Consider the following 25,624-nt stretch of genomic DNA (forward strand, 5'->3'; position numbering starts at 1 on the left):
AAGGGGCCAGGCCCAGGGCGCCCGCCCTCTTTCCCTGGGCGCCCGCCCTGTCCTGGACTCCGTTCGGGACTCTCTTCGCACACGATGTTCCACCGACCTAAAGGATCAAGGATAACGTAGTACCACATCGCCTACCGACCCAAAAACGCATAGAGGAGGAGGACTATATAAGGAGACCCCCCTGGCCCCTGGAGAAGACAAGAAGTTATCATAGAGTTGAGGGGTGCCCTCGAAGGAAAACCTCTTCTCTAAATAATATTTATTTTTAGGCTTAGCAACCAATGTAAGTAGAAATAGATCTTCTAGTTTCTACTAGATTGAGAGAGATAGAGTGGAGGTGTAGATCGGAGGAAGGCCGGCCTGTCGGTGTCTACTCCGAGTTGTACCTACGGGATCAAGTCTTTTAACCTGAGGCTTGCTCCTAAGATTCTTCAGTAATTCGACTTCTAATTCTAGTAAGTTCTTGTTTTATTGTTCTTTGGTTTATGAGTTTACTTTAATCCTCTTCCGGTTGAGTATTAGAGTAATCATTGCTAGCGTAAACGTGGTGTTTAGGCTAGGGTACTCATAGATATCCCCTGACTAGCTGGACCGTGGTAGTAGCGAGGAACGTGACATTTCCAAGTTACCTTTGTAACCCATATCTTGTTAGCAGGAAGGGTAGGGTTTATAGGTGCGGGTCGAACATCCTTTGTGGTGTCTAGATTCCGTAAGCTTCCCCAATAGAACAGTAGATCATCCTTACCAAGGTTAGGACGAGACTACGGTTGCAGTCTTCTCTATACATCACTCACATCGAGAAACATTCTTTGTAGCCTAAAGGGATAGTAGCAATAGATTTGGTTAGTCAGATGCACCCTTTCTCCCAGTGGTAAAAATATAAATACGATAACTCTGGATAACCTCCCGGGTGAAATGCTCACCGATATCCGTGCGCTTGCGGATCATTTCCTTATTGCGTTACCAAATATCAACAAGCTCTTCCGAGTATGCTCTGATAGCTTACTCAGGAGATGTGTGACCACTGAGGAAGGATGGAAGATCATCGACAGATGTCATTTATCACCATATGGAGGTCATTATGGAGCATTCCGTACACATTCAAAGATCTGGCAGTGTGGATTCTATTGGCCTACAATGTATGAAGACACGAAGCAATATATCAGAAGATGTGGGCCATGTCAAAGGCACGGAAACATAAACACAAGGGATGCCATGCCACTCAACAACAACCTTCAGATTGAGCTCTTTGATATCTGGGGAATAGACTACATGGGTCCATTTCCCCCATCAAAGAAGTGTGAGTTCATCTTGGTGGCAGTTGACTACGTCTCCAAGTGGGTAGAGGCATTACCTTGCAAGCACGCCGACAACATCAGTTCAAAGATGATGTTTGAAGAAGTTATATTTCCAAGATTTGGAGTCCCCAGAGTAGTGATAAGTGATGGAGGAGCACACTTCATCGACAAACGCTTCAAGCAATATCTATCAAAACATGGAATCCGTCACAACATCGCTACCCCCTACCATCCTCAGACAAGTGGCCAAGCAGAGACTTCCAACAAGCAAATCAAGAATATTCTCTAGAAGACAGTCAATGAAATGGGAACGGCATGGAAAGACAAGTTACCTGATGCACTCTGGGCATACCGGACAGCATACAAGACCCCAATTGGAATGTCCCCATACCAATTGGTGTACGAGAAGACTTGCCACCTACCTGTTGAACTAGAATTCAAAGCACACTGGGCCATAAGGAGATGGAATATGGACCTAGATGTCGCTGGAGATCATAGAAGAATGCAACTATCAGAATTGGAAGAATGGTAAGAGAAAGCATATCACAATTCGAAGATCTATAAAGAAAGAGTCAAAAGGTGGCATGACAAGAGGATCAAGAAGAAGAAGTTCGCACACGGAGATAAGGTATTACTTTTTAATTCTAGGGTGAAGCTTTTCGGGCATGGAAAACTCCGGAGTAAATGGGAAGGACCATTCAAGGTAATCAATTCATCATCCCACGGAGCTATCACTCTTCGAAATGACGAAGGTACGTTATTCAAGGTAAATGGACGACGTCTTAAATTATTTTTTGAGCCCAATAAAGAATTAGAAGAAATAGACGTAATCTATTTCTACCTTCCCATGGAGATTTAGAGTCCAACCTTTTTAATCTGACATTTTAGGGCCACATATATATTTTCCTAATTAAGTCTGCAACTAGAAACACGCTCGAGGAAGCAGGCCCACAGAGGGGCCAGGCACAGGGCGGGCGCCCTGATGAAGAGGGCAGGCGCCCAGCCCCTGCCCCCTCTCAGTCCCGATTTCCTCCGCCGCGATAAACGCATTTATGGTAAACCAAATAATCCTACAGATGGAAAGTTTCGCACGCACGGCGGCGGGAGTAGCCCGAACAAACCCTAGAGGTACTTTTTGACCCCTATATAAACAGACACCTAACGTCAGTTTTCAAACACCAATCTATTCAAGCCTTCTCTCCTTCTTTAATTAGAGCTTGCTTAGTTCCTTGCTGCTCCAATGGCCGAAGAGTTCCACGACGATTGGGAAGTCGTCCCCTACAACCTCAACAAGAAGCCCAAGGAAGACCCCGACGCCTACGCTCTCGTCTCGGCCAACACAGAGCGACAGCTAGAAGCCATGCCATTACGCCAGCGCAGCTCCACCCAATCCTACCATGCTCAACCAGTTCTCACCGCACCACCGCAGCCCCTACTCCTCAAGGGACCATCAGCCAAGAAGGAGGCCACCATCAAGGTGCCAACCGGCACAAGGATCCTTCCACCCAGACCCAATGAGAGGGTTGTTGGAGTCAAGACCAACCGAAGCGGCGAGATCAGCAGCATCCGCTACACTACGGAGGAGGAGAGGCCTTATTTTGAGGGGATTAGAGCAGCCAAAATCCGTTTCATCCCTCCAAAGGCAGCCCTGAAGCACGCCCTCAATGCTTTTGAGACACCTCCTAAGCGTCGCAAGACTATAGTAGATATTGATAAGGACGTTCGTAGGCTAGACAGGAACATCATAGAGCTCCAATCCTCGGTTAATTCTATCACTAGGCAGCTCTCTAACCAGAACACCGTTATACTAGGTCTTAGGCATGATCTTGCTAGTGCCAATAAGAAGATTAGGGAGTTAGAGCGCCACTAAGTTATCTAGATTAGATCTTGAGGCAATGCATCTTAGTTATTTATCTTTAAATTCGGTTTAGATCTATTTAGCTTCAGTTCATTACTAGTCATTTGTAATAAATGTCTCAAGATTAATAAAGAGTAGTATTATTATTATTATGTCTTGTGTGTCTCTACTTTATTTTTATGCAAGAAAGCAGAAAACAAGTATGGGGGAGATCCCTCGACACGCCAAACACACTTTGACTACACCACTCCACGATTCAGGTACACACTCTGCACACTTTACATATACATATATATATTATGCAGAATATTGTCTCCGACATAATAAATTAAAAAGTTTAAAATGTTTCTAATCATGATTAATCTCACTCTGTGATATTTCCTCAAAACTTGCAATTATTTCAAATCATTTAAAAACCCTATGTTACTTAAGTCATTATGGAATGTGAGATGGTAGAGTATGAGTATCTTATTCTTGATATCATTGTTGCTTGGAGAATTTATTCAAAAATTCTAGCTACCATCCTGTTGATGCAAAAGCTGATCTGCAAACACAGAGGGCAAATACCCGATTCAAACGTTAAGGCGTGCCAGCCGATTTGACCTTACAATCGACAAAGGTTGTAACTCGAACACTTTGGTCCCGACAACAGCGATGCGCCCGGAAGTCACGGCCAAGAGGTGCTCATGCGGAACTTGAGAACACGCCGAGTTTGACTCGACGAATTCCTAAGAACTGGTAGTAAAAGGAAAATATGACGAAATCGTTGAAAAGTAGATGCTAGAATATGTGTAAAAACTTATGTTTGATTGATTGATAGATATCTCATTACATTGCCACGGGGTCTATATTTATATCCTGTTCAAAAGAACTATAACCAGACACGACTAGAACTCGAATTCCAAATTAAACGGAATCTGTATACAAAACGAATTCTAATAACTAAGGAAAATATTAAACTATCCTCCGCAACCGATCGATACACTACCACGAGTCAATCGGCAACCCCTGCGCTTTTCTTCATAAGCATCGGTAGACCGCCTTTCACAGCCATCGGCAACCATCAGCACTAGTCATCGGCACGAACGTACCACCACTCCTGGACTTGGTCATATTCGGTTGCTTTCCAATCGGCACCAACCTTCATCGGCAACTCCCCTGTAGACTAGTCACTATTTCCCCACCTGCCGATCTACACTTCATTAACTCCAAGTGCGTATCCAAAGGTGCGTGTCCAAAAACGGTGTCAACACATGCCCCCCAATTTCGGAGTATAAAATCATTAATGCTCCGAAATTCTCTTCAGTAATGACGCCTTTCCGCAATTACTTCTCCCAATTTGGTAATCAATCACCAAATCTGAACAACCTCAGCCCGATTCTCCTACAGATTCCTCGACTTTCTCAACTTCCCAAGCCAAATCTCCCTAGAATACTTTCATCGGCAACATTTCTGTTAGACAAGACTACCGATGAACCGACCAGGAGATCTTGCACAGTAAAATATCTCCAAAATCATGACCGCTTGCTGTCAAATCACCTGCGCAATCCCTGGATTACCGTGCGAACAGTTACCATATCTTTCTGAACACCCTCGGATTTTATGGATGCGGCAAAGAGATAAGTCAGATTTGCCCCTGCCCTCCTTGTCTTATAAATACTTCCTTCTCTGGTACTCTTCTTCCATCCTGTCATTCTACAGCCTCATACCCACCTTTCTGGTGGCGGCACTGCTCAAGAACTTCAAGAACTCCATTCAAGGATCTCCTCCGACAACCTTCCGGGTCTTCGAGTTCTTTCTCTTTCTGAGAGAAAATGGCCATCAACTTCGTCGTCCCTGAGGTTAACTTAATCACCCCTTTTCTCCTTTATACTTTTATTGTACTCCTATCCATCCACGAACCTATTTACTGAGTACAACTTTTATTCTTTGTTTCCTTTTCCATTCCTCCAACCTTCAAACCTTTTAGGAATTGGCTGATAACATTGTGATTCCTACCGATCAACCCCACTTTCAGTCTCTCGGCCCATTGGGAAATTCAGATCCCACCGATCTCATAAATGCAGAGATAAACAGAATCCCATTTAGAGCCGAGAACTTTTCTTTAGACCTATGGAAAGATACTTTTCGCTCCTGGCCCAGTTCTACCAAGGGTTGGAAAGATTGGTTCCTGAGAATCGGCAACTCGAATGAAGTCCGATGGGGCGAGAGAAAATTAGACCAATGCATTAGGTTATCCATTGCCGATATGGAGAGGAATGAATCACTGTTGATAGCTGCTTCATATTTCTAGTCTGACACCCTCAATGCTTACTTGTTTGGACATATCATCTGCAAATGATAACCATCTATATGACCGCAAACCCGAGCGCAAAGTAGAAACCTGTGACATAGGCGGTTGGTCGGGATACATCCAAAAGTACCAAAAAAATAGGGCCAGTCGGACAGAGGGAACATGCTATTTTTCTGAACATGTGGTTAGATAAGTTCGTCTTCTGTGGCCGATCAGTAGGGCCAACCTCTGTCTATCTATCGGCAGCAGAAAGACTGGCCGATGGTGGCCGATTTCCTCTTGGCCGATATTTGCTTGGCTCTGTCTATCACCTTCTCCACCAGGTAGCTGAGAAACTCCTGTTAGGCCAACCCATCGGCAACTTAGGAGGACCTTGGTGGTTCATCAATATGTGGCTCAGTATTCATATGCATAAGCGCCTTGGATTCGATCTTTTTGCACAGCGCTTTCCTAGAGACATAGCCAAAGATTATGAATTGGACGAGGAAGAACCGGCAACTCGCTCCTCCTTGAACTATGGTGAGGCTGCCATAGTCCTACCTGGTACCGGTGGCAATGAAGACCAGGTCAGCCGATTCTTCCAGACTCTTTATGAGGGTCTGACCAAAGATCAGCGGGCATGGATGCCTTATGAGGATACAGAAACCAGATTCCCACTCACTTTCCACCCCTTTCGATAATGCCCTCAACAAGGACCATGACCTGATGATCGTGATTATTACCCCGAGAGCTATACCGGTGAATTTCTTCAGCAGTGGGAAAACCTCCAACCTCACTTATGAGTTCTATAACCCATCGACACTGGCTCGTCAACTAGCCTTTGGACAGCTGCCGATTGCACTCTGCTATGCTGATGTGGTGAAGCCAAGGGAGACCATAACCAGCGGTCTTGAGTGGATCAGAGTAGCTCAGCTTCCACCAAATGCCGATACATTAGACATGGATCTATCGTCCTGGATCCCAGCTCTCTTCATTACTCAGGCATACAAGCAATGGTGGGAGGAGTGGAAAGAGCATCTGTTCTGCACATCGGCTCTCAAATACCACAGTATGATCGACCCCAAGTATAAAGTCCCCGAGAACACTGTAAGTCTTCAGCCAATGCTTCAATCCTTTTATTACTTTTATTCTTATCGGTAACTTACTTCCTCCCTTTTAAGCAGGTTGACGACACACCACCGACAGTCAGCAGGAGCGGAAAGCCGATCGAACTCCTCCCATCGGGCCCGATCTCTCTGATCGGCAACAATGCACCAAGCCTGGCAGCTTTAATGCACCGAAACGTGCGTTTCAAAAAGATCACCACCAGACGAGCAAAGACATCTCCATCGGTTGCTGCTACGGCTTTGGCACAAGCTTTCAAGGTAAATCCCTGACTTCCTCAATTTATATTGATTCCATTCTATACTTACACAGCCTTTTCAGGATACATCGGCTGCTATGGGAACTTCATCGGTAACTTTCACTGTTTCAACCAAAATTTCATCAATACTCTGTTACATTTGTACTTATGAAAATTTTGTTGTTGCATCAGCAAACTGGCAAATCGGCAAAGACCAGAAGTACCAAGACAAGTGCCGATGCCCCCCAGTCTAGCCAAGTCAAGAGAAAAGGTCCCAAAAGCACCAAATCACAAGCAAAATGCCAGAAGACAGCATTGCCTCCTCCTCCTCCTCCAGGGTCACTGATTCATGTGGAATCGTCTCCTTCTTCACCAGAAGTTCAGACACAGCAAGCACCATCTCCACCTCAGCCGCAAGAAGCACCTTAGCTAGAAGAGATATCAGCCGATGTACTTGAGCAGACTGTCGATCCAGTGGGTTCAATCATATCATCGGTAGTCTCCTCAATTCAGACAAGCACTGCACCCCCTCAAGGTAAAGTACTATCTATAAAATTATCGCCGATGGATTTACTTTTCCAACTTATAATTATCACTATTATTTTTTCAGCTGACATTGTCCCATCAGTAATCCCAGCCGATCAACCTGTGGTACCATCGGCCTCAGCTAGCCAGAGGCGAGAAATAGCTCTGAAACAAGTAAATCATTTGATCTCTATCCTTTATATTACTAACACTTGATCACCAAATAACTTATCTCATTTCTTCTCCAGGAGCAAGACTCTCCGGACAGCTTGTTTTCCTTTGCCATCGAAATTTCTGATGATGAAGGCGAGGAAGAAAGCTCTTCTCAAGCAGTAGGGATTTCTTTGGCAGCAATTAGAGCAAAGCTAGAAGATCTGTTGGCCCTGCTTCATCAGGACACTGCTCAATTAGTTGATGACTCTGATCCAGCAAAAGCTCTATTCAAAGCTCTCAGAGGTCAAATCCCTGGCGATGCCGAAGAGATTGTTTCCAGGCTGCACACTTGGAGAGCCGCCAGCTCCAGTATCAAAAGGCTACCCAACGTCTTGCCGATAGAGCCACCCATGCCCAACTCTCAGAGGAAGTAATGCAAGTGAAACGCCTTGCCGATGAGAAGCACAAGAGTGTTGGCATTTCTTCACGTCATCACTAAGAACAGGGTTTAATCCGTCCTCAGCAACGATGTCAGAAATGTCGTGATAACACTTACTAATGCAATCACCAAGATTAGAGTATAAATCTATCCTAAGCAATGGTGCCAGAAATGCTTGTTAGCGTTTCTTTGCATCGCTACCTAGAATAGGGTTCTGCTCTACTCATGATAATGACATTGGCAGTGTTATATTGGCAGATCCGTAGCATCACCACCTTGAATAGGAAGCTAAATCTACCTTCCCGATAACGGTGCCTTATTACCGTTAGGGTAGGCTTCCAGTTCTTAATCATGGTAGTGGCACTAGGATTGCCATGTTGGTATTCCTTAAAAAAGTCACTAGCTCAGCGCATGTCTAGCAACAGTGTTAAGTATATACCGGGGTGATAGTTCCTTAGGTTTGGAGTTTAAGTACCGCAAGCGGACGGGAATTATCTTTTAGCATTTCAACCCGGGGATTTACCGAGTGTCGTATTTATAGGTTCGCTCTAAGGAAGGCTTAATATGTTAAGGATTCTAAGATAAGCATAGATCAAAGTAATTATGATAGCAATAATGGAATCAAGGGTCATAGCAGGTGATAAACATTTATATGTAGAATAGTGATCCATCACAATCTAGGCATGGCATATGGGCTAAGGAATAAAAAGAGACTAAAAGAATGAATTGAATCAAAGAATAAACAAACAACCTATTGGAGCATGTGTGGTCCTAGATACAGATCATGTCATAGAACAAGTTAATCATGTAATTATACTACTTAGATCTAGTCCTGTGTTTAGATGGCTTGGGAGGTTACGTGAGTACTGGTCTGCCAGCAACCTCCGCAACTATTTAGACTCCTACACCCTAGCCGAACGTGGGGGAATGCCAAGGACGGATAGGGCTGTCACCACCTGCCGCTTTCCCCTCAACCGTGGACTAGGACAATGCATTCACCCGGCCTTTACACTCAAGCACCATGCTTACATGCAAAGAACCTACTCGGACTCCCCCGGGTCCCCGACCCTACGGATCGATAGGTAAGAAGCCCGAGCCTACTCAAAAGAGCATGATAAACCCCCATCTTCACACAAAGCTTTTTCTAGGCAATTAATTAACATGAAGCAATTAGACTAAAGTCCTAAGTGAGAATAATACAACATACACTTAGCACTAGTTCATATAATACACTATTAGCCCTAGGGTAGCATTATACTATAAGAACTATATACTAAAATGTATGTCATATCATTTTCACTAGAACTATATTCTAGTTCATATGCTAGCATCATAAAACAGGGCCTATGATCTATGTCATATACCATAGCATAAGAATTATACTCTAGTTCATATGAAGAACTATATCGGACATGATAAGGCATGGACTTGGAGTAAAGATATTCTTTATTCATACCCAAGTTTCTCTCCAAGAAGCCAAGCCCTCCTTGATAGCTCACCCAACTCTCTCTCTAAAAGCTTAAAGGGAAAAAAACTAAGAAGAGGTAGTGCCCAAGTGCCTTGAAGGTGGAGTGTTAATTGTGAATGTGATGAGATGAATGGAGCCTCCCTCTCCCCCTCCTTAAATAGGTGGGGAAGGTCGGTTCCCCAGGGTGTAAACTGCAATTTGCACGCGGGGACTGCGGGAGGATAGGCTCAGCACCGCCTCTGCGAAAGGCGGTGCCGAGATGGGCTGGGTCAGGGTCGGCCGACCCTAGGGGGCGGCCGCCCCCTGGTGGGCCCCGCTGGCCCCGGCCCGAAGCCCGTTGCCTTCCTCTCGGGCCCCTGAGTCCAGATCCACCTGCAAATTGATGCACTTATATATTGGACTTTTGGGTACTTGTTTATTTGCGCATTTTTTGACGTGTCGATTGCGCCTTTTTATTTACTTTCCACCTGTATGCCTGTATATGATCTGCAAAACACAACTTGCACTACATGTGGAACTTGGTAAGCATTTAATAAGTATATGTGAGTAAAATACATGCTTTTCTTCCTTTGCATGGACTATGTTGGCGGGGTAAATATGTCATTAAGAACCGCCAACAAACTCCCCCAAGCTTACCCCTTGCTCGTCCTCGAGCAAGAAGCTAAGATCTTGGTTGTTGATCAGGAGTTGCTACAATATTTTCACTTCTATCCAGTACATACCTTCAAACAAGAATTCTCCTTTGAATTTTGAACAGATATGTCATGGGGCTTATTGCTCATACCTTGGGTCCTTAAGCATTTGCAGGATGGATTTGATCAGATCGAGTGCTATATCCCTAGTTCTTTACTTCACCTTTGTTCCGGAGTTTTTGATTTTCAAAACTTAGCACATTTATTTGTCAAATCAAACAATGGATCCAAACAGAAAGTTAATCATACCATTGAATTTTTGAAAACTTTTTCTTTTCCATCATTCTCTTTTTGTCTATTAGAGACACATGGCTATGTGGCTAATTCTACTGTTGGGCACTTGCCCATTTTTTTTATTTTTTTTTCGAGGTTCCGGACACATGTCCCTTTTTATTTCCTCGTGATCTTTCTTTTTGAGGTTTCGGACACATGTCCCTTTTTATTTCCTCGGATGCTTTTTTTTCTTTTTCATAGCCATATGCCTTCTAACAAACTTTTGAGATGATAACATAATGAAATATTTTTGTTTTCAATGGTATGACAACCTCACAAAGGGTCAACAAAGCTTAATCTAACTCAATGTGATTATTTTATTTTTGTAAAAACTCCAGAACTCTAGCGTTGTTTAGAACAGGATACTAGCAGCTCAGATCATCACAAATATATCCATTAATTACTTTAGACTTTAGATAGAGCATTTTGCAACCCACGCATTTAATCATTTTATTAATTTGGAGAATTCAAGGTTGAAACTAGATACTGGAAAGAAATTACGATAGAGCAACTATTCATCATTTCAACAAGGAAGAAGCATATATAATACATCACATATAAGAGTGGAATTATATTTTTGTCTTTTTAGCATTTTTCATTTTTTTTATATGCAATAATTAAAACATGAATTTAACTAATGGAAATTTCACAAAGTAAACATGCTAATTTAAAATTAAGGATGCATGAAAATAAATATGCAATGCAGATAACCTCGGGATTGGGGGTCCTCCCTCAAGCTAGCTTCTGGTCTACTGATCGGGGTTGTACCCCATGTACCGCCAGAAGTCTTGGGACTTTTTCAGCAGCTGATCTTCTTGCTGCTGCTGGTGCCAGGCCTGTTGTTGCTGTTGCCATAGCAACCCTTGCTGGTGCCACTCCACGGCCTGCTGGTGGTGCGCATCGATGGTTTGGATGTGTTGTTGGAGAGTATCCTGGATCTCATCCGTGCGCACCACCAGTCCCCCAAGCTGAGCTTGGAGGCGCTCCAAGTCGGTTCGGCCTACTGTGGAGGCCGAAGGATGTTCTTCTGGTGATTCGGCCCTCTAGCGCGATTGCTACCTCTTCCTCTAGCTCCTCGATCTCCGGGGATTCTTCCTCAGCGGAAGGACTCCGTCGAGGATCGGTGTAGTATGAGGAAGTGCTCCGATAGGGGCGCTTCGAGGATGATCTCGTGACTCTTTTAAACGCCCCCAAAACTGTTTTGCCGAACCTTTTCATGGTGCAATGCTTGCACCAGTGGATAGCTAGCTTGGATAGGTGATTTTTTTGTGAGGTTTCTGTTGGTGGTTGGTTGGAAATAGCAAAGATGTGAAAGTGTTGCTTGGAGAGTGAAGATGGAAGTGATGAAGTGAAGTGAGAATGGGTGGAGAGGGCCACACCCGAACCCCTGGTATTTATAGTTTAAAAATGCAGGTGGATTCGGGGTGAAGGCAACGGCTAGGAGCCTCCCCCAGCTGGCCGTTGGCCAGAGCCGTTGGGGGGGTCGGCCGACCCTAGGGGCGGCCGCCCCCTAGTGGGCCCCGCTGCTCCCCAGCTTTTGTCTCCATCTTCCAACGGCTAGTTTTTGAAGTTTTCCGTTGGCATATTGATGCACTTCTAGGTGAAAAAATGACTTTTGCAATTTCCAACATTTATTTGTAAAATTTTTATTTTCGAAAAATTTAGGAAAAATATTTTTCTATTATTTTATTTTATTTCCTAGCTGAAATTGAATTTTTGAATATTTTTCAAATTTATATATATATATATATATATATATATATTTAAGATAACTACCGATTACCTTCGGCGGAGGCTCAAAAAAATGTTTATAGTCCTTTTTGAGAAGGACTCTCTTCCGTCGTTTGAATTTCACCCTGCATGGTTAGTGGGAGAGTCCTCGGGTTGCCCCGGGAGTCTACCCGCATTCTCAGTAGGAATTGCAGCGGTGATCTGAGCTAGTTGTGTTTCTATCATTTTATTAAAGCTCAGTTGGTTTTGTACGGAAGAGGCAAGCTTTTCTATTTTGGTATTTATGTTTCCTAAAACCTTATCATTGGACAGCAACTTTTTAGTTAAGTTTTCATTTATTTTAGCTTGTCCAAGAACTAGGTCTTTTAATGAAGGTTGATTCGAATTAAAACTCGAATTACCTTGGAATGAAGAGCGTGACTAATTATTCCAACCATTACCATGGTTGGCGCCTCCTTGTTGGCGAAACCCGTTGTTGATGTAGGCAGCGTCTTCACGGGTTTCCGGGCAATCATTCCCCGAATGGCCAACTTCTCCACAGACCTCGCACGTCATGTGCGAGTCTATGGCCTTCACCGAGTTCGAGGGGTTCTCTTGGTTCCTCTCGGTGGGTTGCTTCATCAATAAATCTATTTTTGCGGCAAGCATATCCGTCACCTTCATGGTATGCATGTCTTTTTGTGTTTTGGCAGCTAGTGGTTGAGTTCTGTCCTCCCCCCAGCTCTAGTGTTCTACCATCTTCTCGATCAGAGCCTTGGCCCCGGCGGTAGTAAGTGATAGGAACGCGCCTCCAGCGGCGGCGTCTAGGTGTCCCTTCGACATGGGCGTGAGCCCATTGTAGAAGTTCTGGAGCACCATCTAGTTCTCCATGTCGTGATGGGGGCAGCTTAGGATGTACTCTTGTAGCCGCTCCCATGCTTCAGGGATTGTTTCACTGGCATTTTGTTGAAAACTGGCAGTCCTTCCCCTCAAGGCATTGGTTTTGCTTATGGGGAAGAACTTGGCGAGGAATGCCGCGGAGCATTTTGCCCACGTGGTGACAGCTTCCATATCTTGATAGAACCACCTCTTCGCCTTCCCCACGAGGGAGAAAGGAAAGAGGCAGAGCCGAATGACATCAGGAGTGATGTCCTTGATGACAATCATGTCACATAGTTCCAGGAAGTGTTGAAGGTGTGTATTCGCATCCTCGCTTGGCAAGCGACAGAATGGGCTCGCCTGCACCATGGTGATCAGGCCGGTGCGTAGCTCGAAGTTCTTGCCGGCCGTGTCAACAGTAGGGCCAGTGGCCACGTTGGTGACAGCGGGCACAGAGAACTCGCGGAGTGTCTTCTCGGCGGCCATGAGTTCGTTCGGGGTTGGTGTGGTACCGGCTGGTTCACTTGTCGGTGGAGTAGCAGAAGACGAAACGGTTCGAGACCGTCTAGTCCTTAGGAGTGCCTCGGGATCAGAGATGTAGTTTTCTGGCAAAGAGAAACAAGGCATACACTATTCCTCTTGTTTCATCCACAACAGGGAGAAAACAGGCAGGGTTAACCTGCATAACAATTGACTCATTACGCACATCAGATTACTTAATTAAATTTATCTAGAATCATTTTCATATTAGCCTTCCCCGGCAACGGCGCCAGAAATGCTTGTTGGCATTTCTCAACGTCATCACTAAGAACAGGGTTTAATCCATCCTCAGCAACGATGTCAGAAATGTCGTGATAACACTTACTAATGCAATCACCAAGATTAGAGTATAAATCTATCCTAAGCAACGGAGCCAGAAATGCTTGTTAGCGTTTCTTAGCGCCGCTACCTAGAATAGGGTACTGCTCTACTCATGATAATGACATTGGCAGTGTTATATTGGCAGATTTGTAGCATCACCACCTTGAATAGGAAGCTAGATCTACCTTCCCGATAACGGCGCCTTATTACCGTTAGGGTAGGGTTCCTGTTCTTAATCATGGTAGTGGCACTAGGATTGCCATGTTGGTATTCCTTAACAAGTCACTAGCTTGGCGCATGTCTAGCAACAGTGTTAAGTATATACCGGGGTGATAGTTCCTTAGGTTTGGAGTTTAAGTACCGCAAGCGGACGGGAATTATCGTGTAGCATTTCAACCCGGGGATTTACCGAGTGTCGTATTTATAGGTTCGCTCTAAGGAAGGCTTAATATGTTAAGGATTCTAAGATAAGCATAGATCAAAGTAATTATGATAGCAATAATGGAATCAAGGGTCATAGCAGGTGATAAACATTTATATGTAGAATAGTGATCCATCACAATCTAGGCATGGCATATGGGCTAAGGAATAAAAAGAGACTAAAAGAATGAATTGAATCAAAGAATAAACAAACAACCTATTGGAGCAGGTGTGGTCCTAGATACAGATCATGTCATAGAACAAGTTAATCATGTAATTATACTACTTAGATCTAGTCCTGTGTTTAGATGGTTTGGGAGGTTACGCGATTGCCAGCAACCTCCGCAACTATTCAGACTCCTACACCCTAGCCGAACGTGGGGGAATGCCAAGGACGGACAGGGTTGTCACCACGTGTCGCCATCCCCTCAACCGTGGACTAGGACAATGCATTTACCTGGCCTTTACACCCAAGCACCATGCTTACATGCAAAGAACCTACTCGGACTCCCCCGGGTCCCCGACCCTACGGATCGACAGGTAAGAAGCCCGAGCCGACTCAAAAGATCATGATAAACCCCCATCTTCACATAAAGCTATTTCTAGGCAATTAATTAAGATGAAGCAATTAGACTAAAGTCCTAAGTGAGAATAATACAACATACACTTAGCACTACTTCATATAATACACTACTAGCCCTAGGGTAGCATTATACTAAGAACTATATACTAAAATGTATGTCATATCATTTCCACTAGAACTATATTCTAGTTCATATGCTAGCATCATAAAACAGGGCCTATGATCTATGTCATATACCATAGCATAAGAACTATACTCTAGTTCATATGAAGAACTATATCGGACATGATAAGGCATGGACTTGGAGTAAAGATATTCTTTATTCATACCCAAGTTTCTCTCCAAGGAGCCAAGCCCTCCTTGATAGCTCACCCAACTCTCTCTCTAAAAGCTTAAAGGGAAAAAACTAAGAAGAGGTAGTACCCAAGTGCCTTGAAGGTGGAGTGTTGATTGTGAATGTGATGAGATGAATGGAGCCTCCCTCTCCCCCTCCTTAAATAGGTGGGGAAGGTCAGTTCCCCAGGGTGTAAACTGCAATTTGCACGCGGGAACTGCGGGAGGATAGGCTCAGCACCGCCTCTGCGAAAGGCGGTGCCGAGATGGGCTGGGCCAGGGTCGGCCGACCCTAGGGGGCGGCCGCCACCTGGTGGGCCCCGCTGGCCCCGGCCCGAAGCTCGTTGCCTTCCTCTCGGGCCCCTGAGTCCAGATCCACCTGCAAATTGATGCACTTCTATATTGGGCTTTTGGGTACTTGTTTATTTGCACATTTTTTGACGTGTCGGATTGCACCTTTTTATTTGCTTTCCACCTGTATGCCTGTATATGATCTGCAAAACACAACTTGCACTACATGTGGAACTTGGTAAGCATTTAATAAGTATATGTGAGTAAAATACATGCTTTTCTTCCTTTGCATGGACTATGTTGGCGGGGTAAATATGTCATTAAGAACCGCCAACAAAGAGCATCGGCATCCTACAGTCCTCTGGGGAGACACTAAGGCAGAAGATCTCTGATCTGTCGGCAAAATGGGAAGCCCTACTGGCAGAGCTCAAACAAGTAGAAGAGGCCCTCTCTCAAGCCCAGCAAGAAGAAAGTCAGCTACCCAAAATGATCAAGACCCTCCAACAAGAACGAAACATTCAAGCCCGCAAGGCGCAGCAGATGAAGAAGAAGTTGAAGCCAGTGGAGGGCTCTGCCGATGAAGACATCAAGGAAATAGAAGAAGCCAATCAAATCCGTCTGCGTGATATATCAGCTATCCAAGCCTTGCTGAGTATATGAGCTCTCCATCGGTGGCATATCTTGACCTGCCTTTAGAAACTGCTGACTATTTTGGTCTAGCCGATAGGATTGTTATCGGCTTTTTTTTTAAAACATCACACTCAGTCCCAGATACATCTTAATCCAGCCGATAGGAGTGTTATCGGCACTTAAACTTTCATGCATCGACCCATATGCTTGGGTAATACTTCTTTAAATATTTTCCATTCAATGCTCTGGGAAATTCAACTCCTTCGAGAGTTTCCAAAATATACCGGGAGCAGACCGATTTATCCGATAAGGACCTTCCCAATTAGGAGACCACTTTCCAAATTTTGAACTTTTAGTCCCAATCGGTAAGATCAGTTTCCACACCAAATCTCCATCGACAAACTCCTTAGCTTTTACTTTTTTCTCATACCACCTAGCAACTCTCTTTTTATTTTCTTCTATACTTATCAAAGCCCTCAGTCGATGCCCTGCTAAATCATCTAACTCATCTTTCATCAAAGTAGCATAGTCATCGACAGCCAACTGATCTTGAAAAGATAGTCGCCTAGATCCGGTCTTAATTTCCCATGGTAGCACTGCATCGTGCCCATACACAGCAAGGTAATGGGTGGAACAACCAAAATCGCCCCCAAGATAATTCCTCCTTTTACTCAGGCTTTAGTTCTTCCCAGCCTTCGCTTAAAGATCTTGTTCTTGGTCAGACCAAGATAAACGAAAACCTTGTTAAAAAGCTTTCCTCTAATGATAAAATGTTTGAAAACATAAACACCAAGCTTGATGGCCTGACCACCTCGTTTAAAGAACAAGCATCTTTCAATAAAAGAGTAATGTCTCAGATAGATCAGCTTGCTTCTGCTGCTAAATCTGCTGCTGGTGTTGAAAATGTTAGTTCGGTGACCACGAGAGGGTGTAAGACCACTCGTGATCCACCAAACCCTAACCATGGTACAGCTAAGACTCCGCGTCAACAAGAACAAACATCTGTTGAGCCGGTTGAATCACAAGACGAATCATCAGATGAGGAACCGACTCCAGAAGTTTATGGGGACACCACGATACTTCCTTTCCCCACCAGGTGGAGGAAGAAGAAGAAGGACGGAGAAGAGCAATTTCTCCGCTTCGTGGAAATGGTCGAGAAGACAAACGTCAGCGTCCCGCTGATGGATGTCTTGCACATACCATCCTATGCTAAATTTATCAAGGATATCATCAACAACTAGCGACCATTACCCTCCGCAGAAGTCGTCAAGCTGACAGAAGAGTGTAGCGCAGCTATACTCAACCATCTACCTGAGAAGAAGCAAGATCCTGGGTGCCCCACAATTACATGCTCAATAGGCACCCAACATTTTGATCATACCTTATGTGATCTTGGGGCGAGTGTGAGCGTCATGCCAAAATCAGTCTTTGATAGGCTAAACTTCACCAACTTGGAACCAACCAACATGACACTCCAGTTAGCGGACTCATCAATTCGGTACCCAGCAGGGATTGCCCAAGACATCCCTGTCAAGATCAGAGGATATTACGTCCCCATGGATTTTGTGGTGTTAAATATGGAACTCACCAAGGAGATACCACTAATCCTGGGAAGGCCATTCTTGAGCACGGCAAAAGCACAAATTGATGTGGGAGCTGGAGAAATCCGCTTCAACATTAATGGCCAAGAAGAGAAGTTCGAATTCAGGCCACGCCGTCAAGAATCCTGCAACATGATACGCGTCCGCTACGGGCCAAATCCCCAAGGCATCAGGGAAGTTGAGATCCAGCCCCAACTTCTGAAAAACTTATCAAAAATATCAAAACAAAAGCCGGAGCCAAAGCAAAAGGCGGCTCCTAAAAAGAATAAAAAGGAGCAGAAAAAGAAAGAAGCTCCCGAAAAGAAAATCCAAGAAAAGAGGGACGAAGTCCCCAAACCCTCACAAAAGAAGACAGTGTGGAAGGTAAAAGAAAAAGATGAACAAACAGCCACACTGCCCAAGGTGATCCACCTAGAATGGAAGCCCTAGAAGGTCCAACCATCTCCTCCTCCTAAGACAGATGAGCCATCATCAAGCAAACAGTGGTGGGAGAAAAGTCCGGCTCCACGGACTATAAAGATGAGCCCTTCCCGAAGGTAAATCGGTATTTATCCCTTTTATTTTCTAATAAATGTTTTTAATAAATCTTATCCATCACATGTCTCAAAATATATATATATATATACTTAACAATAATAAAGATGGAGGCACGCAAATGGAAGTAAGGTAAAGAAAAGGTAAAAGTTTATCTTTGTTTTCTTTTGAATAAATAAAATAAAATGCCTTGCTGCATTTATGATATGACCATAGTGCCCCCATGTTTCATGTTGTTTGAATTCAAAATCCTTCATGATCATGGAAAATATTTTATCATAAATGCAAGATAGTGTGAATTTTGAATTCTTTCCTCTTTTCACACACACTATCACTCTGATACGCTGCGAATCAAAATTGATCGTAAGTGAGATTGAAATCCACTCTGTCCAGAAAGAACTTGCCAAAAAGACACGGGCTGACTGGTGGGACCCAGGGTGCGGGCGCAACCAATTAGGCCCAATTTTTTTGAAAACTTTCCTTTTTGTTCAAATATCAATTCCCCGCCTACGATCAAGTTTGTTTCTGACCTCGGTAGAACCTATTTAAACAGCCCATGGCTCTCTCTTTTCTTCACACCAAGACTCTCTCTTCTCCCTTGTGCAAATGTTTGCTAAGCTCTCCCATTCCCAAGTGCTAATCATGGCTAGCTACGCCCTCTTGCTGATCAACGCACCCAAGACCGTAGCAAACCTAGATATAGCACCCTACCAAGAGAATTCTTCTCGGGAGAAAGTCCGTCAGGAAAAGAGAAATCCTTTGGCCGCCCTACCAGCAAACCACAAAGCACCCATCAACAGTGCCGCAAACATAACCACTGCTGCCCGTTCCACCACAAATAACATAGAGCGCAAGAAGAAAAATCCTATTGGTGAAGGATCTAGCAGTCATGCTGGTAGCCGGAAGGCTGGCAAATCCAAGGAGGTCGAATCCTCCAGTGCTCTCCCTAGGATTAGGAGGCATTTGCCCAGGCCATCCATCAAGCGTCGTGCAGGACAGTACGAGAGCAGCGATGAGGAGGATGATCCTAGTATCCTCGCTGATCTTAAATTCGAGCAAGCTAGCCTTCGCTCTGTCCTAAGGGTTTTAGAAGACGACCTAGAAGAGAAGCATACTGAGATTAGGAACCTCAGTGACGATATCAATAGGTTTCATTTCAGGTTTAACAATAAGCTGAGGAAGGTCGCTGAAAACCTAGGTGTTGGTCACCTCGTGGAAAATCTTTAGACCACATCTGCTGCACGCTTCTCTTTGTTTAGGCACAAGCATGATCTTCTTTGTTGCTTAATTTATTTCCCTTCAATAATGTAATGTGCCTTTTCAAAGTTATCAATAATATTTCTGAGTTATCATGAGCACTTGTTTTCTTTATATATTATGACTAACCATGACAGAGAAGAAAACAAATGTGGGGGAGGGAATCTTTGAAAACTCGGTTTGCACAACCTTCTCCCCCTTCTAAAAAGTTTTTTGAAAATAAAATATTTAAAATATCGTTACCTTCAAACTCCATTTAACATGTCTCCTAGTTTCAAATTTGCTTTGCATATGGTTTAATCCTTGCTAATATCCTTGAGGTTATGAACACTTGTAGTAGGGACCCCACTTTATCTAAGTAATTGACATATGTGATATAGTAGGATGACATGATTCTTGCTAAGTTCTTACAAAGTACTTGTGATTTATTTTATCAAAAACAAAAGTTACACATGGCAAGTTTCCTTTAATGGTTTTAAGCTTTCACCTACCAACGCCAAATATACTTTCATCATGATGAAACCTTCAGTCATATGTTGCTTGTAGTATGTTGAGCTTTGTCAACTTGTTGTGACCCAAGCGAGATTATGGTCTTACGCCCATGATTAGAGATTCACTTACACCCACCAAATAATGCCGACTCTTACACTAAGAAGTCGCGCACAACATGCACCCTTCCATCCACCAAAAATTTTGCCAACTCTTATCATGAGAGTTGTGCCTTAGCTTTCCACCAAATAAATATGCCAAACTCTCATCCTGAGATTTGCGCATCCCCAAATTCACTCCTTACTTTTTGTCCTCATGACATCTCTTTAAATTTCTCTGATTCCATTCATCAAGACATATGGGCTATAGTTGAAAAAAATTCAAAGGAAAAAAAAACCAAAGAGGCATAGATGGGAAAGAAAGAAAAAAATCAAACGTCCCCGTCATGAAAAAAAAGAAAAGAGGGAAAAATATACACAAGATAGAGCCCATATGTTTTCCTCTCTATCTCTTTTATCCTTCAAAATAAAAGAGAGTCATGATGCAAAGAGGAGTGACCAAAAATATTTAGAATTAGGATTTCCATCAATTCCACAAACAATTTCCACACACTTGCACAATCTCAATCAAGGCGTAAGGCTTGTATCTCCTGGTGGTCCGGTTTTTGACTTCGCAACATATGTGCTGCAAGTATGCCCACCTTTTATACCTACCCAAAAATCCAGATAAAGCTTTTAGAGGTAGGAAGATCATAAGAAGGCATCAATCTTCTATGCCTTGGTAAGGAACCACTTGCACATATGAACAATTTGAGAGAATCATTCAAGGAATCACAAGCCATGTTTTTATTTCAAAAACTTACAAAAACCGAAGTGTCTTAAGTAAGAGCAAAGTCAAGAGGACTCGAATCCAGGTTGTTCCATATTTCAATCACCAAAGATTTATGTGGTAGACACTTTGAAGTTCACAAACCCAGGTGAAGCTTGGAATAACCTGTATGTAGGCTCTTTGACAAGGATGATGAACCCATTTGGTCCTAACTGCCTTCACTCGAGGACGAGCAAAGGACCAAGTGTGGGGGAGTTGTTGGAGACGCTTATTATATAAAAATAAATATCTTTTTATAAATAAAAATAAATAGAAAATAGGGCTTTGATCTAATCTTTCCACGAGTTTTGGTATATATGCTATTTTCAGGTATGACACGTGGAAAAGTGCAAAAGATAAAAGAAATGGCAATGCAAGAATTCGTATTTAGAAAAGACGCAAACCAACTCCAATAGAGAAAAGCCCATAAAAGATGAACTGGACCCATCCGTAACCACGAGGAGGATCAGGGCCTAGAGCACAACCGACCACACGAAGGTGGTGGCCAGGGGGGCCCACCCAGGTTGCGGGCGCAACCAGGTGCGGGCGCAACACTGGTGGCGGTTCCCCGGCCCCACCTTCTTCTGGCGGTTGCATGGCGGCATGCATAGGACGGTTTCACCTACTACTATATTTAGATCCCGCAAACCGTCCTAGTTGAGCTATAAATAGATGCCTCCCCTCTCATTTATAACACACACCATCATTTAGAGCAACACACCTCACATTCTACACTTGTTCTCTTTAGTTTAGTACTAGTAGTAGAGCAAGGCAAAGTTAGCAAGGAGAGCTTGTCTCCTTGCAGGATCAAGAATGTCTTGGTATGAATACAATTATGCCTTCCTCCATGAGCAAGTTCTTATATTCTTTATACAGTTATGCTTTTGATCTAGAGTATAGTCTTGTTCATATCATGATCATAGTTTATGAGCTAGTTCATAGTTCTAGCTCTATGTTCTTGATATGTTCATCATAGTTCTTCATCGTTCATCAAGTTAATATGAATAGAGGAAGAACTAGGGATAAGATAATGGTTCTCTGGGCTGTAATGGTCACCCTTAGTCGAGCCCGTCAATCCGAAGGGTTGGGGTCCCGGAAGGCTAGGGGGTGTTTCCAAGTACACGGGCATGGTGCTCGGGTATGCGGAGACCTGAGGATATGCGGGTATCCCATGGGCAGAGGGGTAGGTGGCAGGGTGATGACAGCCCTGTCATCCTTCGTATTCCCCCACGTTCGGATATTCGGTAGGAGTCATGTAAAGTCTCTTTGCTGGCAGACCAGCTATGGAGATCTCCCCAGTATCTCAGACTTAGCTCTAACTTGTTCTTATTAGCTAGATGACCTGCTAACAAATCTGTTGTATAACTTGTATACGACCATGCCTGCTCGTGTAGTTGTTCTTTTATTCACTACAAGAATTCTGCTAATCTGTGATGGAAAATTTCTGTCACGGATCACTAAAAATCCGTCAGCAAATAGGATCTGTGATGGTTTTAGTAACCGTCGCGGATTGAGCGTCAAGGATTGACTTGCGTGACGGTTTGTGGAAAACCATCACGGATTAACAGAATCAGCGACGGTTTTATTCCGTCACGATGGAGCCCGAGGCCTACTTAGTCCAACCCAGGCCCATTTCTAGTGACGAAAAATAATCGTCGCAGATGAATTGCCACGTCACTATAGATGCTTACGTGGTTGCTTACATGGATGATGACATGGACACTACCTCAGCCCATATGTTAACAGGCCAGAATCAAAGATGGGCCAATTTTGGCTCAATTTCATCCTTTTTTATTGTAATTTTTTTAGCCATTTTCGCAGGCCCATTTCAGCATATTATAGCCCAAGTTCATCATTATTTATAGCCCACTTTTCAGCCCACTACTACAGCACATATAGCTCATATATACACAGCCCATTTTCAAACATTCAGCCCACATACACAGCCCACAAGTAATTATTATAGCAGCACATTAAATATAAAGTCTTAACTTTCCATCCAACAATAGATCACATAAATTTTGATCCAACATCAGATTACATGTCTTCATCCAACAATAGTTTTCGCACAAAAGTGCACACAACCTTACAATTCAATATGGCACAAGCCAACAACACAAAAATGCTTACAAGTCTAGCAGCTCGATGCATACAGCAGGAGCAAAATGCAAGCAGCAGCAACAAAATATATACCACCATGCATGACTTAACTTGGTCGAAATTAGCTTGACACAAGTTAGCAGCAGCAAAATGCATGAAGTTAATGGCAAAAGATATGCACCATGCGTGACTTAACTTGGCTGAATCTGACTGAGCAAAAGGTTAAGTTTTGCTTCCATCTCAGATTGACTCCTCTTCATCTCCTCTCGATCAATAATCCGTGCTTGCTCAGATTCTTGCACTTTATTTAACAAATCAGCCACCTGCATACGAAGCTTAGCGTTGTCCGCTTCTAGTTCTATCTCACTACTTTGCTCACTGGATCTAGGTCGGGCATTCTGGAACCCCAGATTCTACAAGAACCGACTCTTCTTGGTGTTCTCAGCAAGCACATCAGCAACAACTTGAGCTGCAGACTTAGGTTCTTCACCTTCGGTTGATGTAGATAGCATATTTTCCATTTGAGTCTAGCAAGCAAGGAGGAAACATGGTTATGAACTAAAAATAATAATCATTACAAGATCAAAGTCTGAAAATTATCTTACAATAGCCTCCTGTACAATAGGGGTGTAGCATTTTTTTTCTTGCTGTAGTGGAACTCCTTAAACAAATCAACTGCATCAGCTTCTTTGTCATTATATTTGTCATCCTGAGGTCAACATATATGCATTAGGTCCAGCACTAATTAAGATGTTAGAAAAATCGTAACACCTATTGTTCAGCTAAACATCTGGAAGAGCATGTTCACCTAAAAATTATCTGGAGCTTGTTACAATTTTACAAAGACACTTTTTGTGAAATAGGAGAAGTAGCTTGTTACAATGGCATGCAGCAGCATGTTACAGATACCTTAATATGGTGTACAAATATCAGCAGCAACAACTTAATATGGTCACCACAAGAGCACACCATTTTCCTTACATTAGAGCAGCAGCACGAAGTAGTTGCATTTCTACATCTCAAATTCCCCAGATATATAAAGTGAAAACATTTTAGTATTATGAAAATTATTGATGTGCTTCATATAGAAAGCTTTATCCCCTCAGCATGCTTAAGTAACAGTTGCATATATTTACTTATATGGTGCTTAACATGGCCCACTTACCAAATTTTCAACATGAACCATGTAGGCACGGGATCCGGTTGTGTGATGGTACTTAACATTCACTCGATTATTTTTGTTCTTTTGACACATCTCCTACATCAAGGACACAAATACATATAAGGTTGTCGATAGATTAGCATGTACAAGGCATCAATCTAGTTTTTCAGAGAAAACATACCATCTTTTTGGGACTCTTCCATGATTCTAAAAGTTGTTCCCACTGTTTATTACTCATGAATGGGATAGGAGAAGTTTTTGTAACCAAATGTAGTGGAAAAGGATCAAAATATTCTTGCTTAAGTTTGTGTCTTTGTTGGCGAACAGCAGACTTCATCATCTCAATGCATTCCTTTCTAACTGTCTCATCCTCTATGTTTATGTCAAACTTGGCCTAATCAAATGGAACATGTATAGGAAGAATGTCAATTCAGTAATTTAAGGTATATACAAAACAACAAACAATGGTTCTTAGATTGAGACTAAATGTGGAAAGTACTAAAGAATGTTTGTACCTTTAGCTTTCCTAAGAATAGATCAACATACGCAGATCCATATTCTTTCTCTTTTGGATCTTTCTCTACTGGTTCTGTCTCTTTTGACCTTGATGCAGGTTTTTTCTTGTACAACTTCCAATGCGGGAGTATAGGCACATGGTTCCTAACTATGATGTTGCATTCACTTGCATACTTTGCAGCAACAAAAGGAACCAGTGGCCTTATATTCCCTTCAGTTATAACAACTTGCAGCTTGCCACGGCGTGCTCGGTTTAACTTTTGGAGACCAAGTCCCATATTATTTCCCCTGACCCTTCTCTCCTCTCGCCCTAGTTGTAAATGTACATTAGAATTGAAATTAAATTATTGAGCTGAAGCAAACATTGATCCAAGATGATCATGAATTTAAGCTTTGCACACAAATATTGATCAACAGTGGAAAACAGATGAACAAATAGTCACCTTCACTGGTACTGTGATTGTGGTCACCATGTTGGGTAATGCAATCAACTACATCAGCCATGAGGGTGTTCTCATCATGCTGGGCAAAGCCATCTAGAAAGGGCAGCCAGTAAGAATGCATTGACCATACAAACATAACTTATAGGATGACAGTAAGAAACCATCACCTCCGTCATCCATACGACTTCCATCATCCATACGGCTATGCTGATTAGACCGGTCAATTGCATTAGCCCGAGTGGTCATGTGAGTGTTGTCAAATAGAGCAGAGTTTTCACCTAAAAAATTGGCGATAGCTAAGAGTGAGTTTAATAGTTATCTGCTGTAAAAACAGATATAAATTACATGGTGAAAACTCAGCAGCACATTCATGGTGAAAACAGCACACTGCATAAATTACATCAGTATATAGCATCACACAAAAAGGACAAACAAAAGATCAGCCAACTTTTGACAAATATAACAGCACCAACATGTTGTAATTAGCATACACCATATATTACATCACTTGGATATACAAACAAAACAAGCTTCTAGTTCTGTAAATAGATCCAGCATATAGCATGATACCAAAAATCTGTAAAAATTGGTTTTATTATTTTTTGGC

At 43.1% G+C, this 25,624-nt stretch overlaps 1 protein-coding gene across 1 annotated transcript; it reads right to left on the reverse strand.

Moving 5' to 3' along the window:
* LOC8081649 lies at window positions 22,803-25,297 on the reverse strand. Its single transcript, XM_021460459.1, has 7 exons — window positions 25,185-25,297; window positions 25,018-25,110; window positions 24,574-24,884; window positions 24,240-24,452; window positions 24,062-24,154; window positions 23,502-23,605; window positions 22,803-23,423 (listed from the first exon to the last, which is right to left on the reverse strand). The coding sequence occupies exons 1-7, from the start codon at window positions 25,261-25,263 to the stop codon at window positions 23,255-23,257; spliced, it is 1,062 nt and encodes a 353-aa protein (XP_021316134.1). The 5' UTR covers window positions 25,264-25,297; the 3' UTR covers window positions 22,803-23,254.

This window comes from Sorghum bicolor, chromosome 4 (assembly GCF_000003195.3).
Source record: "Sorghum bicolor cultivar BTx623 chromosome 4, Sorghum_bicolor_NCBIv3, whole genome shotgun sequence".
In the NCBI taxonomy this organism is placed as follows: Eukaryota; Viridiplantae; Streptophyta; class Magnoliopsida; order Poales; family Poaceae; genus Sorghum; species Sorghum bicolor.

Excerpts from the sequence above, each read along its gene's own strand:
- LOC8081649 (XM_021460459.1), bottom strand. The coding sequence starts at position 25,263 with ATGACCACTCGGGCTAATGCAATTGACCGGTCTAATCAGCATAGCCGT. Across the intron at positions 25,111-25,184 it reads AAGTCGTATGGATGACGGAG|ATGGCTTTGCCCAGCATGAT; the intron begins GTGATGGTTTCT and ends TGCCCTTTCTAG. Across the intron at positions 23,424-23,501 it reads CTATTGTACAGGAGGCTATT|ACTCAAATGGAAAATATGCT; the intron begins GTAAGATAATTT and ends CTTGCTTGCTAG.